This window comes from Drosophila nasuta, chromosome 3 (genome assembly GCF_023558535.2).
Source record: "Drosophila nasuta strain 15112-1781.00 chromosome 3, ASM2355853v1, whole genome shotgun sequence".
In the NCBI taxonomy this organism is placed as follows: Eukaryota; Metazoa; Arthropoda; class Insecta; order Diptera; family Drosophilidae; genus Drosophila; species Drosophila nasuta.
In genome coordinates this window covers 20,195,079-20,210,501 of record NC_083457.1, presented here as the reverse complement: position 1 = coordinate 20,210,501, position 15,423 = coordinate 20,195,079, and the positions used below count along the sequence as shown (strand labels likewise).

At 39.2% G+C, this 15,423-nt stretch overlaps 1 protein-coding gene across 1 annotated transcript in view; it reads left to right on the top strand.

Annotated features, from left to right (window-relative positions):
* LOC132793314 (low-density lipoprotein receptor-related protein 1) overlaps positions 1 to 15,423 on the top strand; it is a 78,171-nt gene that overhangs the window by 49,348 nt on the left and 13,400 nt on the right. Inside the window, 9 exon segments of the mRNA XM_060803122.1 lie at positions 216 to 329; positions 8,036 to 8,161; positions 8,258 to 8,380; positions 8,449 to 8,697; positions 8,768 to 9,031; positions 9,146 to 9,522; positions 10,741 to 11,486; positions 12,466 to 13,545; positions 13,663 to 15,421. Coding sequence (XP_060659105.1) covers positions 216 to 329; positions 8,036 to 8,161; positions 8,258 to 8,380; positions 8,449 to 8,697; positions 8,768 to 9,031; positions 9,146 to 9,522; positions 10,741 to 11,486; positions 12,466 to 13,545; positions 13,663 to 15,421 — 4,838 coding nt within the window.

Below are 15,423 nucleotides of genomic sequence, written 5' to 3'. Positions count from 1 at the left end.
AAAACATATTGGTTGTTTCTGCCACATTAGTCTCTGCATGTATGAACAATTTTACACATTTGATTAATTTTACATGATTTTGCTTACAAGCCATTAAATATTTGCATAAAAAAATGAATGAATGAAGATATTTCGCTTTTTTTGTTGAGCGACTTTTCGAGCTATTATTGTACAACATACAAGTAAATGTGTTTTTATCTTCTGCTCAATTTCAGGTCCCTGTCCAGCCTCGTATTTCACATGCAACGATGGCTTCTGCATACCAATGCGCTGGAAATGCGATTCCAAGCCAGACTGCACGGATGGCTCTGATGAGGGCAGTGAATGTGGTGAGTACTCTACGCGTACAACTTTCGAATCCATGGATGCAATAGATTCGTTCAGCCAACAACAATTCCTGATGCCCATTGCCATTTGGCATTGATGTTGGCGTTGATGTTGCTGTTGCTGTTGCCGTTGATTGCAATATTATTGGTTTGACTGTTTGGCTGTAAACGTTTTTGGCTGACTGCGCCTAATGACAGGTGCTGGTCAACGCGCCACAAAATGCGTAAAAGCCTCTGCCAAAAACACCAAATGCAATTAGTGGCCCATGTTGTACTGCTGGCTGGCTGGCTGGTTGGCCCTGACTCTGCTCTGCTCTGTTGCTGATGTGCACTTAGGCCATTGTGGCCATTACAAATTTCCGCTTGGGATACCACTTTAACTCTCAACTTTACCAAATGCATTTGCATTTGTAGTTGCATTTGCAGTTGCAGTTGCAACTGGAGAAGCTAGTCGAGTTGCAGTTGCAGTTGCTGTTGTGTTGATTTTGTTGTGCTGTAAGTTGACATCCATATAACCCACATGACTCTGCCACAGAGTCACTCAACCCACTAAATTAATGTGTAGACATTTTCGATGCGTGCCAATAAAAAATAAAGAGAAAAGAAAAGGCCTCTGCGAAATGGCAATGTTGACAACAACAAAGTACAAACAGATACAGCAACAATATTGGAGCTTGGACTCTGTCTCCTCAGTGCACTCACACAAACTCTTTCTCTGTTGGCATTTTTAATTTCATTTCATATTATAGCATTTTTATGGTGACAACACAGCAACGAGAAGAAGAACAGTGCCACAGCACAGACAACAGACGACAGACAACAGGCAAACTCTGACGACAAATTGTCGGCAAATATTAATGCAACAGATTATAATAAATGTGGCAGCCACTGCCAAACTCACGCCACTTGCTGCTGCTGCACTTCCCCTTCCCCTTTCCCACACTCCTTTGCACTTCTGTTTTCTGTCTCTATCAGTCTTGCATCCACGCAATTTCAATTAAAGCTCACTGACTGCAGAACTGCACACATACAGTTCTCTCTTCAGTTGATATATCGCATTTAAACTGCCTGGCATGCTGAAAAGTTTTTCCGAGGGATTTAGCACTCTCTCGAAATAAATTTCATTTAATTTATGTGCCATTTTATATCTCCTTTTTTGTTTGTTGCATGTGCTTGTGTCTAAAAACTAAAAGCGGAGCTCGGCTATTATCCCAAAAATGTCATCGCTACGATTATAATACGTTTGTCGGCTGCCAAAAATGTGCAGCAAGAAATTTGAAATTGACTAATTGACAATTTCTTACTTTGAGGGCTTTATTTTTATCTACTCTAATTTTTTGTACATAATTCGTTTTGGGTTTGCGATTCCTAGATATCTGCCATCGATTCCCTCGAGAGGAGCATAAAAAGATACTTAACAATTGCTTTATGACAACATTTTGAGTTAGCCAAGTTGATTAAATAACTGCCAGCATGCAGTCACAAATTTGGCCAGGATTTTTGCCACCCCATTTTGTCGTATCAAATAAAATGAAAATTTAAAATTTATACCGTAACATCTGCATGCCCTTGGGCTTATTAAGTACTGCACCCAACTCCCACATTTCACAACACCACTTGGGCTAAAACAATAGACGCGGGCATCGACATCGACTACGGCTTCAGCTTCGGTTGGTGTGGTTGGTCTCTGGAGTTTAACCTCTTGGCAGCCAAAACATTCCTTTCGGACGTCCCATGTGTCGCCAACGTGGCTTTTATGGTTATGGCCGCGCGTGGAAGCTCTTCCCTTTCCCTCTCCCTCCTCTCCCTCTATCACTCTCTCTCTCTCTCTCTTAACGTGGTCGTTGGTGCTGCCATTGTCGACGCCTTTGATTTGGACAACCAACTCGAGAGCTGCGCGTTATTTGAATTCCTCTTCCGCTTCGTGTTGTTTTTTTTTTTGGTTTGCCTTTTTCCATCAAATATTTTGGCGTGACAATTTGCATTTTTTTAATATTTTCGCTACAATGAAACCAAATGTGCTGCAAAAGTCACACTTGAAGTTCGTTCTGTGCGACTTTAGTATCGCAACAATTGGATAATTTAAATGTACTCCAGTACTACAAATTGAAGATCCATTAATTAATCAGTATCCCAAAATTCATAAAAATAAATTATTTACTTTTTTTTTTTAACAGAGCTGATTAATCTATCAAAGTTTTTTTTATATTTTTTCATGTAACAGAATACGATTTTCAATTTACTAAAAATAATCATTTCGATTGGCATTTCATCTGCATTAATTACTAAAAGTAATCATTTCGATTTGGTATTTCATCGTAACAATTTTCATAACAACTTTATATAAGATCAAGGAAATGAAATGGATTTCAAGCAATTTCTTTAACTCGTTTGCTGGGTGTTTGTATTTTTGTTACTGTTCTCCCTTAGTTCTCTTCTTATACTTCAAGAGAATTAAAAGTAATGCCTGTGTTATAAACTTATATACATAGTTATATGCTTAGATAGCTACACTTGCTTTAGTCCTTATTAAATGCATTGATATCAGACACAATAAGAGTTAAGGGTCCTCCATTTGATAGTATGCATCGAATATATTTTAGAGTCGTACAGAATTGTTAAATACTCGTCGCTATGTTTTATGTTATTATAGATTACATAACAAAACCATATAAATAGAAGAGTTGTTTTCACGAGTACTATTCATTTTTGAAAGCTGTTTAATAAAGATGAGAATGATATCGTTTGGAATATGCTTCTTGCTGACTTTGCTGTCTTCTGTATTCGCCATAATGGTGGAAGAGGATTGTTCAAAATTACCTAGAGGCCCAGCGTGGGTATGTAGAGAAAATAAGTCTTTTGAAGAGAGACGTAAAAAAATAAAACTTTAAGTTCATAGTAATTTATTGTAATAGAAAATAATATAAAAAGAAAGAACATTAATGTAAATCTTTATTCAAAAGTAAATTTGTTTTAGTTTATTCAGTCCACAATTTGTTTTATTCATCATTGTTTTCCCTCAACTCTTTGCAAATAAAAAACAAGTAAGAAAGCTACAGTCGAGTGTACTCGACTGTGAGATACCCGCTACCCATTTTGAATAAAAGCAATATATTTTGCGGTATTATTCTCAAAATATACCAAATATACTGCAAAAATACTAAAAAATATACCAAATGGTATATGTGGTATATCGATATAGTACCGCATTCAAAATATACCATAGACGGCACAATATACCAGATTGTCGGCCAAAGCAACTCAGACCCATAGTAAGTAGGCGTTTTTGCCCATACAAAAGTATTTCTATAATTACTTCCACAATTGATCAAAACCAAATTTTCAGGGATCATAACTACTATAGCTAATACTGTATATACCAAAATTCGTAACTCTAGCTTTAAAATTACGCTTGTTATTCGATTTTTTTGATTTGCGGGGGCGGAAGTGGGCGTGGCAAAAATTTGAAACAAACTTGATCTGCGTGCAAACATAACAAATGCTGTCGAAAAAAAATTATAGCTCTATCTCTTATAGTCTCTGAGATCTAGGTGTTCATACGGACAGACGGACAGACGGACGGACGGACAGACGGACATGGCTATATCGTCTCGGCTGTTGACGCTGATCAAGAATATATATACTATATAGGGTCGGAGATGCCTCCTTCTACCTGTTACATACATTTCCTGCCGGCACAAAGTTATAATACCCTTCTACCCTATGGGTAGCGGGTATAAAAATTCTGTCCTTTAAGAAATACATTTTATGTGATGACAAGAAAATTTAAAAACAGCTTTTAAATGGTCAATAAGCAAAATGAGTTAAAGTTTTTAGTAATTAGCTTAAAATGAAGTTACACTTACATCTTTGTAATAGTTCCAGAGATTTAAAAGTAATGCCCGTATTATGAACTTATATAGTTTTATGGTTAGATAGCTACAATTGCTTTAGTCCTTATTGGAAGCATTGATCTCAGCACAATAAAAGTTATGGGTCCTCCATTTGATAGTATGCATCGATTATATTTTAGAGTCGTACATAATTGTTAAATACTCGTCGCTATGTTTTCAGTTTCAATTAACAGTATAATATAATTGGACACAGTGAATTGTGTTATTATAGATTACATAACAAAACCATATAAATAGAAGAGTTGTTTTCACGAGTACTATTCATTTTTGAAAGCTGTTTAATAAAGATGAGAATGATATCGTTTGGAATATGCTTCTTGCTGACTTTGCTGTCTTCTGTATTCGCCATAATGGTGGAAGAGGATTGTTCAAAATTACCTGCGGGTCCAGCGTGGGTATGTGAAGAAAGGAAGTGGTTTGAAAAGAACCGACCTAGAGAAATAAAACTTTAAGTTCATAGCAATTTATTGTAATATAAAAAAATAGAAAGAAGAAAGAAGAAGGCCACAATTTGTTTTGTTCATCATTGTTTTCCCTCAACTCTTTGCAAATAAAAAAAAAAATTCTGTCCTTTAAGAAATACATTTTATGTGATGACAAGAAAATTTAAAAACAGCTTTTAAATGGTCAATAATCAAAATGAGTTAAAGTTTATAGTAATTAACTTAAAATGAAGTTACACTTACATCTTTGTAATAGTTCCAGAGATTTAAAAGTAATGCCCGTATTATGGTCTTATATAGCTACACAATAAGAGTTATGGGTTTTCCATTCCATAGTATGTATTGAATATATTTTAGAGTCGTGCAGAATTGTTAAATACTCGTCGCTATGTTTTCAGTTTCAATTAACAGTATAATATAATTGGACACAGTAAATTGTGTTATTATAGATTACATAACAAAACCATATAAATAGAAGAGTTGATTTCACAAGTACTATACATTTTTGAAAGCTGTTTAATAAAGATGAGAATGATATCGTTTGGAATATTCTTCTTGCTGAGTTTGCTGTCTTCTGTATTCGGCATAATGGTGGACGAGGATTGTTCAAAATTACCTGCGGGTCCAGCGTGGGTATGTGAAGAAAGGAAGTGGTTTGAAAAGAACCGACCTAGAGAAATAAAACTTTAAGTTCATAGCAATTTATTGTAATAGAAAAGAATTTAAAAATAAAGAACATTAAAGTAAATCTTTATGTTAAAAGTAAATTTGTTTTAGTTTATACGAAGCGCTTCTTTCACGTCCACAATTTGTTTTGTTCATCATTGTTTATTCTCAACTCTACGCAAATAAAAAATAAAATTTCTGTCGCCTAAGAAATACATTTTTTTGTGATGACAAGAAAATGTAAAAACAGCTTTTACATGGTGAAAAAGCAAAGTGGGTTAAAGTTTATAGTAATTAGCTTACATCTTTGTAATACTTCAAGAGAATAAAAACAAGTAAGAAAGCTACAGTCGAGTGTGCTCGACTTTGCGATATTCGCTACCCATTTTGAATAGTAGCAAAATATTGCGGTATTATTCTCAAAATATACCAAAAATGCTACAAGCACTAAAAATATACCAAATGTATATATTTGGTATATCGTACCGCATATATAGTACCGCATTCAAAATATACCATAGACGGCACAGTATACCAAAGCAACTAAGACCTCTAGGAAGAAGGCGTTTTTGCCCATACAAAAGTATTTCTTTAATAACTTCGACAATTTTTATCTGATAGCAACAAAATTTTCAGGAATCACAATTACTATAGTTATTATTGTACATACCAAACTCTGGCTTTAAAATTAAGCTTGTTACGGGATTTTTGTTGATTTGCGAGGGCGGAAGTGAGCGTCGTAAAAATTTGAAACAATCTTAATCTGCGTGCAAACAACAAATGCTGTCGAAAAAAAATAAAAAATAAAATAAAATTATAACTCTATCTCTTAGAGTTTCATACGGACAGATATGGATATGGATATGGCTATGTAGATCGCCTTGGGTGATCAAGAATATATCTACCTCCTTCTACCTGTTACAATTTCCTGTCGGCACAAAGTTAAAATACCCTTCTAGCCTATGGGTAGCGGGTATAATGAAAGCCTGTATTATGAACTTATATAGACTTGCTTAGCATTAATATTCAAGTTTATTAAAATAGCTACAATCTTGAATCCCTATTGAAAGCATTAATCTCAGACACAATAAGTTTTATGGAATCTACATGTCACTAATTTTTAAATACGTGTCGAAATATTTTTAGCTTTAATTATAATATAATTTGACACAGTATATTTTCCTGGGTTACATCACAAAACTATATAAAAGGAGAGTTATTTTGAAGAGTAATTTATACTTCTTTGAAATCTGTTCAATAACGGAGAGAATGAAATCGTTTGCAATATTCTTCCTGTTGACTTTGCTGTCGTCTGCATGGGCTCAGCAGCAGAGTGGCTATGAATACTGTTCAACATTGACCGGACGTGAAGCACTATATTGTCCGGTTTAACAATTGTGAGCGTGATTAAAAGAAATGAAATAAATGCATAGCTAATTTTAAAATGTAAAGGTAGCCAAACGGGCTAAAAGATTTATTACTTTACTACTTGCTACCCATTGGGTAGAAGGATATTATAACTTTGTTCCTACGTATGATATAGGCAGACGGACACTATAAAGTATATACATTCTTGATAGGCTTCAACAGCCGAGACGATATAGCCATGTCATTCTGTCCGTATGAACACATGGATCTCAGATATTATAAAAGTCGGGGTTTGCACTTTTTTTTTGCATTTTCTAAAAGCTTGTTTTAGATTTTTGTCTCCCCCATTTTCGCTCGCCCCCGTAAATTTAAATTAAGAATCTTAATTTTTGGTAGATACGATAATAACTACAGTCTTTATGATTCCAGAGGACTTGGTTGGCCTTAGATTGTTGTTAGTTATTTAGGAAAATATTTTGTGAGGCAAAAACGGCTGCTGCAGTCGGTTCTCATTGGTTTTGGTTGACAATCCGGTATATTTTGTATATCGATATACCATGTATAGCTTTCGGTTTATTTCAGTATAATTTGGAATATTAATTATGTATATCTTACAAAAAATTTGCACATTTTTAGTAAATGGTTAGCGGGTATCTCACAGTCAAGCTCAATCGACTGTGGCTTTCTTATTTGTTTGTGATTGTCGTGAAATTTAACAACTGCAGATAATCAACATTAATGAATTTATGTAGAGCAAAAGGTTTTCACATTGGTCAAAAGAAAACGCTTTGCTAAGTGATATGATTATTTGCACTTAAAATGGGTCGCATTCTTATAAATATAAAAACTTTACATTTGAAATGAAATGCGAAAATTATAAATATGTATATGTATACAGCATCTGGTTTTCGTAAATAAAATACATTGTACGAATGAATTTTCTAATATGCCAGCTTTTTGAAAACTTTAAGTAGTCTAGTCTTGTTATTTAAACCGAAAAGCACTTGAAACTTTATCATGCCACAAATACTTTTGCCATCTCCCTCGACACTCAGCCCCCTCGAAATGTTGCTCTTTGCCGTTTACTTATTTTGAATTTTCGGAAAATAATTCAGTGATTTGTACAAGGATAGAGACAACAGTTTTACCAAGCGAGGCAGCCCTTAGTTCCGATCTCTTCCCCCTATCCGATTCTCGAGTAAAAACCAAAAGCCAACGAAACCGCTAACAAACCGTTCATAAATCTTCATTTACGTTATTGTTATTGTGGTTTCGGTCTGATTGTGTGTATATGTGTGTGTGTGTGTGCTACTTGCAGGCAAGTCACCCAAATGCAACGAGGGGCAATTTCACTGTGGCCAAAGCTTAAAATGCATACCGATGGCATGGCTCTGCGATGGGGAATACGATTGCGACAAGGGTGACGTATCCGATGAGACCAACTGTAAGTAGCCAAAAAGTATGCACTATATATTATACTCTTATTATACTCTCTTTTAAAATCTAACTGCAATCTCTCTCACTTCGTCTTTTGTGGCAGGTCACGATGTCATTGCGCCCAAGTGTCGAGCCTTTGAAGGCGAATGCCACAATGGCGCCTGCCTCGAGCTGTCAAAATTCTGCGATGGCAACTGGGATTGTGATAACGATGAGCTGCATTGTGGTAAGTTTGAGCCAAGTCAAAGGTTGTTTGTTCTATAACTTCAACTACAACACCATCGATAATTGTAGATAAGCAAAATGCCGCTTGTGCTGCTCTCAACTGCAGCTACAATTGCAAATTGACGCCGCAGGGTGCTCGCTGCTATTGTCCGGCCGGACAAGTGCCGGAGTCCGTCAACTCAACACGTTGCATGGACTACGATGAGTGCACTGTGCCCGGCACATGCGATCAATTGTGTCGCAATACTCCCGGCTCTTACGAGTGCAGTTGTGTCTCCGGCTATACGAAACAGGGCAAGCGATGTCTGGCCATAAACGGTGAGTACTCGATTTCTACATAGTTTATTTTCAACTAATTTCGAATGTATCTGTGTGTCTGTCTCCGTAGTGCCCCCTTCGGAGCCTGCCCTACTGACTCTGCTGTCCGCTGGCGGCATACGACGAATCAGCACTCTACCGGGAATCGGCGAGGTTCCATTGACGTCCACACAGTCGTCACAATTTGTGCTTGCCTTTGAGGTGTGGCATCGGAATCGCACACTCTGCACCCTCCAGAAGATGTGGTCTGAGCTAACCATGCATTGCGAGCGCATCGACGAACCGAATGTCAATTGGACACTGCCCGTCTCCGCCTTCATTGCGCCCCAGCAATGTGAGTTCTAAGTCTTGGTCATAATTTCTCCATTGTTTGCTGATGTTTGTCTGTCTGTCTGTTTGGTTTATGCTGTTGTTTATGTTCGTGTGTTGTTTTTGACTCGTGTTGCAGTTTTCGTGGAGCTGCGCTTAGACTGGCTGTCGGGGAATTGGTATTTCCTGAATGAGGACGAGGGCATGGTATATCTGTGTACCAATGGAGTAACCTTTTGCCGCCTCATACTCCATCAAGTGGAGCATCCATCGTCACTGGTCCTCGACCCCACCAAGGGATATCTCTTCTATACGGATTGGTCGCCAAGCTTGTCCCGGGCCCTGCTCGATGGTAGCAATCGGACAACACTCGTCAGCACACAGATTTATCATCCCAGCAGCGTTACATTGGATCTGGCCAGCGAGCATGTCTATTGGATTGATGTCTATAAGGATGTCATTGAGCGGGTCCACTACGATGGCCGACAACGTTGGGCATTGAAAAAATCCCCAAATGTGAGTTGCCATTTCCTGATTTATGCACACGATGTTCACATTGTGGTTGTGGTTCTGCTTGTGGTTGTTCAAATACACTTTAATCTGTTTGGAAAATCGTAAAGAGACTTAGAACTAAGCCAACATAAAGAGAAACGAAACTTTTAATTAATATATGAATTGAGCTCAAATTGTTGCAAAGGAGTCAATTATATGTTAAGACTAGTTTGCGGTAGTTGCACTTTACAAAAGTGTTTCAATGACAAGACAGTTTTCAATTAGTCAATGTAGGAATTCTAGTTGCATTTCGAATTGATTTTTATTTTCTTGTGAAAACTAATTGAAAAATTAATGAATGAGTGCAATTTATTATAAAAACAGAATGAATAGAAGTATAATATTATTAAAATTATTTAGCACATTTTATTAGCCAGATTAAAGATAAATATAAGTACAGCCATCTTATCTTTATTAAAAGAAATTCAAAAGACTATAAGTTCGATACCTATCCAAATTAAATAGATTTTTAAAGATGATTAATTATGTTATTTATATACCCGCTACCCATTGGTCAGAAATATAGCATTTGGCATATTTTAGTACTGTTTTTATAATATTTGATATATTTGTGTAAAAATACCACACTGTATTTTCGGTATATTTGGCATATTTGCCTAAAAATAACCTAATGTTTTGCGTTTATTTTGTACAGTTTAGTATTTTTTGGTATATTTGATGCTTTGCTTTTATTGAGTATAGTTTTTTTTTTTTAGAAAATACCGGTTTTGTTTTCTTGAGTATCTGGTATAAATCAGTATTTTTTCGGTACATTAGATATTTTTGTACAAAAAACCGAAATATTTTTCGTTTATTGAGTATCTTAATGTCAAGCAGAAATATTCTTACTTGGTTTTATTATTATTATTATTATGTTAACGCTTTTTAAGTATTTAATAGTTTTGTTTAGAATATTGATTGAGTGATACTGTGGCACTGTATTTAGACTGTGATTAACTGTTAGTATTCAGATAGATACCAAATGGAGTTCTGAAACGCATAGTTGCAATTGAAGTAACTCTCTGATCTGGAGAGTGAGGTCTGCAAGAGACAAATAAAATCCGAAAAACCGCAAAAAACATGTGCATCGCTATTTGCAATTGTTGTTGTGTTGTCGTTGTCCTTGTGTTAAACACAATTTCCGTTATCCTTTGTTGTTGTTGTTGCTCTCGTTGTTTACAGTCGCCAGTGCCATTGAAGACCATACAGGCAGTGGAGGTATTCGAAAACACAATTTATTTGGCACCCTGGACGGACAGGACCATCGTTGGACTGGACAAATTTACGCTAAAGGCGCGCGTGCTGCTGGCGAATGTGACGCGCGGCACAAATTTTCGCATTTTCCATCGCCAGAAGCAGCCGGAGGTGGCGCATCCGTGCCGGGAGAACAACGGCAATTGCAACCAGATTTGTGTGCCGCTTTGGACACGAGGATTTGCGAGCGCCAAGTGCCTCTGCACGGCCGGCTATAAATTGCACAATCAGACGACCTGTTTACTTTCCGCGCACGATAAATTCCTTGTGTACACCGACAAGCGTTTGGTTCGCATCACGGGCGTACCGCTCGGCACCGAGCAGGTGCAGCAGCTGGAGCAGCTTGGCGAGCAGCCCGACGTAATGGTACCCATTTACAATGTCTACGGCCCGAAGGCCATCGATGTAAATGTGCGTGGCAAATCCATTCTGTACGTCATACCCGACCACGAGGCATCGCCCCTCAGCTCCGACGAGCCCGTCTACACCATCAAGAGCCAGTCCCTCAATGGCAGCGTTTCGCGAACACTCTCAACTGGCTGGCGGCAGGTGCATGCCATTGCCTACGATTGGATTAACGAGCACTTGTACTGGACGGGTTATCGGAAGCTTTCCGTTGCTCCGCTGCGTAATATGAGCAAAGTCCTTACCTTCACGCTGGATTGCGATGCCATGTAAGTGCGACAGCCAGGCGTTTAATGTAAAACACCATTTAAGTTGATATTGTTTATTCAAAAAGTTTAAATTGGAGTTGCCTCATGGTCTCCCTCGTTAAGTTTCTTGGAATTAAAGGGGAGGTGTTTTCTTAGGCTTCAGTTTCCACCGTCAGAATTGCATTTATTTATCGTTTTCAGAAAATATATTAATGTGAACGTATTAAATTTTCGAAAAATATCTTGCTTACTTAAAGAATAATTATTTCAATTCCCTTACGACGCTTTCTTCAGATTGTAATCTCAGCAACTTGTTAAGAACACATCGCCAGAAAAGTTTTTGCGAGTTGCTCAAAATGTTTTCTATTGCTAAATTTGTCAACTTTATTATATTTGTGGACATAGTTTTAAGACAATCCATTCATTAGTTTGTAAGTGGTATTGATTTCTGTGTAGCTACTCTGGAACAGCTCGAAACAATAAAAAGAATTTTAGTGTCGATTTAATAATTTTTTAATAGAAGCAAATTAAATTAAAGTCTTGAAAATACAACAAATTCAAATTTGTCTTTTTTAAGAGGCATAACGAATTATGAGTTAAGAAATCCTTTAAACTACTAAAAAGATGTTGGATTACTAGAATTTTTAAATAATAATAATAATAACAAATAAAATGATTTTTATTAAAACCTTTTTTCTGAGTTAGACAAAAACTTCTCCGGTGATTTGTTATATAGCGATGAAATTGGAGTACAATAATAATATGTTTCATTACGAAGACAAAGTTCATTGAAATTACGAACTTCAATTTTTCCTTTTTTAATGAAAATATAAATATAGAGATATTTCTTCCAATAACAACCTTCTTATTTGTATAAATTTCCCGTTGAAAAACTTTACTATAGTTATATCTTTTAATTTTAGTTTTATGTCACTTGTAGTTGTAGTAAAACTGCTTAAATCAACTTTAATCATACCGTATTATTTTCATGCTCTCCTAGGTCACTCAAGGTAGATCCCACTACAGGTCTGCTCTACTGGTCACAATGGGCATTTCAATCCTGTGAGGCGGGTATCTACAGTGCCTGGATGGATGGCACACACAAAGAGCTGCTGGCCAAGGCATCTGAAGAGATGCCGATGCTCTGGCCGCGTTCCCTGGATGTGGACCGACGCACCAAGCGCGTCTATTGGTGTGACTTTAAGCTGGGCACCATTGAGCGCATGAAACTGGATGGCACTGGGCGGGAAATCCTCTTCAAATCACATCAATTCCATCCATATGCCATGGTGCACAACAATGGCATAGTCTACTGGGTGGACAACATAAATTCAACGATTTGGCGATTCCATGTGCATCATACAAATCTAACGAATACCTTCAGCTCAACTGTGCATCTGCAGCCCAATGGCAATGCAGTCGATTTACGTATCTTTGATGTGGCCACACAACCTCTGCCGCAAACTCCCAGCGAGTGTGCTCTGTCCAAGTGCCCGGGCATGTGTCTCAACTCACCCAAAGGCGCCATTTGCCGCTGCCCAGATCGCTATACGCTCAATGGCACTGGCACCCATTGCATACCACAGCTAACACCATCGACGGCCACGTCGTCAACGGCTCGCTCGAACTGCACCTCAGGTCATGAGTGTCGCAGTACACGTCAGTGTATTGATGGCAAGGATCTGTGTGATGGCTTCGATGACTGTGACGATGGCAGTGACGAGAGCAGCGATGCTTCCGGTCCCTGCAATCCACGCACCTGTGATAAGAAACTGCACTTTGTGTGCAACGAACGCTGCTATCAGCGTGCTCTGCTCTGTAGCTCCATTAGCTACTGCCGAGATGGATCCGATCAGCTCAACTGTGAGCACAACACGTGCAACAGCAATGAGTTTACCTGCGAGAAGAGTGGACGCTGCATTCAACTCACTTGGGTCAATGATGGCGTCGTCGATTGTGGACCTGACGATGTCTCCGATGAGTCATCCGATCTAGACTTCGACAAGTGTCCTGAGTTTGACTGTGGTAACGGACGTTGCCGGCAATTTGCCGATACTTGTGATGGACTCGACAATTGCGGGTAAATATAAACTGTTTTTTATAATCGAATCGAAAAGAAGGAATGATTATCTTGGTTTACTTTACCTCCAAATAGGAGGACTTAAATGATCAATATACTCTTACTACTATTTTCCAGGAACAATGCTGATGAGTTTGCCTGCGAACACGAATGCGGCGCTGGAGAGCGTTATTGTCGACCAATTGGTTGCTACGGTGATCTGCACATGTGCGATGGCATCAATGATTGCGAGGATGCCGCCGACGAGGCCAACTGCAATCAGACGAAGAGCGATAATCATCCCGTCACCGGTTGGAAGGAGCTAAATGAATGTGCTAGTCTGGAGTTCGCATGCTCGGATCCCTTTGAGTGCATTCCCGAGTATCTGCGGTGCGATGGCATCAATCACTGCTTCGACAAGTCGGATGAGGTCAACTGCACGCAGTTACATGCCACCAAGTTCGATCTCAACGAGACAGTCTTCTGTGAGCATCCGGATCGTCTGTGTGGCTTTAGCAACAAATGCATAACAGTCAATCAACTCTGCGATGGTCACAATGATTGTGAGGACACCACGGACGAGGGTTTCCTTTGTGCCGACAAGTTATGCGAACAGAACCACGACTGTTCGCATTATTGTCACAACACGCCCGAGGGTTATATTTGCTCGTGTCCTGCGCACATGTTTCTGAAACCGAATGGCAAGCGTTGCAGCATGTTGCATGCTTGTGACCACTGGGATACGTGTTCTCAGATCTGTGAAACCAATGGTAAATCTTATGGCTGCCAATGCCTCGAGGGCTTCGACTTGGCCTACGATAAGTTCACGTGTAAGAGCACAGCACCCGATGAGCCTTATATTATATTCACGAATCGCCAGGAGATTCGTGGCATGAATCTAAAGACTTTGAGTGCCAGCAGCTTTTACAGTTCGTTGCGTAACCTGATTGCCTTGGACTTTTTGTACAACAACGAATCGAGCGTGGAGATTTACTGGACGGACGTGATTGATGATAAAATCTATCGCGGCCAATTGGTGGGCGAAAGTCTGCGTAATGTGGAGGCCGTTATACACTCGGGCTTATCGACAACAGAGGGTTTGGCAGTGGACTGGATTGGCAAGAATCTGTATTGGATTGACTCGAATCTGGATCAAATCGAGGTGGCCAAGTTAAATGGTAGCTTTAGGCGTACCCTAATTGCCGGCAACATGGAGAGTCCTCGTGCCATTGCCTTGGATCCACGCGAGGGTTTGCTCTTCTGGACGGATTGGGATGACAATTCGCCGCGCATCGAACGCTGCAGCATGGCCGGCGAGGGCAGACGCTTCATTTCCACCAATTGGCAGCTAAGTGCTGGCTGGCCTAATGGCCTCACTCTGGACTACACACAAAAGCGTGTCTATTGGGTGGACGCCAAATCGGACTCGATAAGCAGCACCAAATACGATGGCTCCGAGCATCATGTGGTGCTACGCAACAAAGACATACTCTCACATCCCTTTGCCATTTCCGTCTTTGAGAACTACGTTTACTGGACAGACTGGCGAACTACATCTGTGATACGTGCAAACAAATGGAATGGCAGCGATGTTCAGGTGATGCAACGCACGACGACTCAACCGTTTGGTATTCAGGTGCTGCACTCGAGTCGCCAGCCCTGGAATAGTAATCCCTGTGGCGATAACAACGGCGGTTGCTCCCATCTCTGTCTTCTGAGCGGTCGAGGAACGTTCAAGTGCGAGTGTCCGCATGTGATGCGCTTGGATCCTGCGGATGAACGCAACTGTGTGCCCAACGAGCAGGTGCTGCTCTTTGTCATTGGCGACGAGATACGCGGAATTGACCTGCAGCAGCCCAATCATCATACCATTCCCACCATCAGGCAATCTCCAAAGGT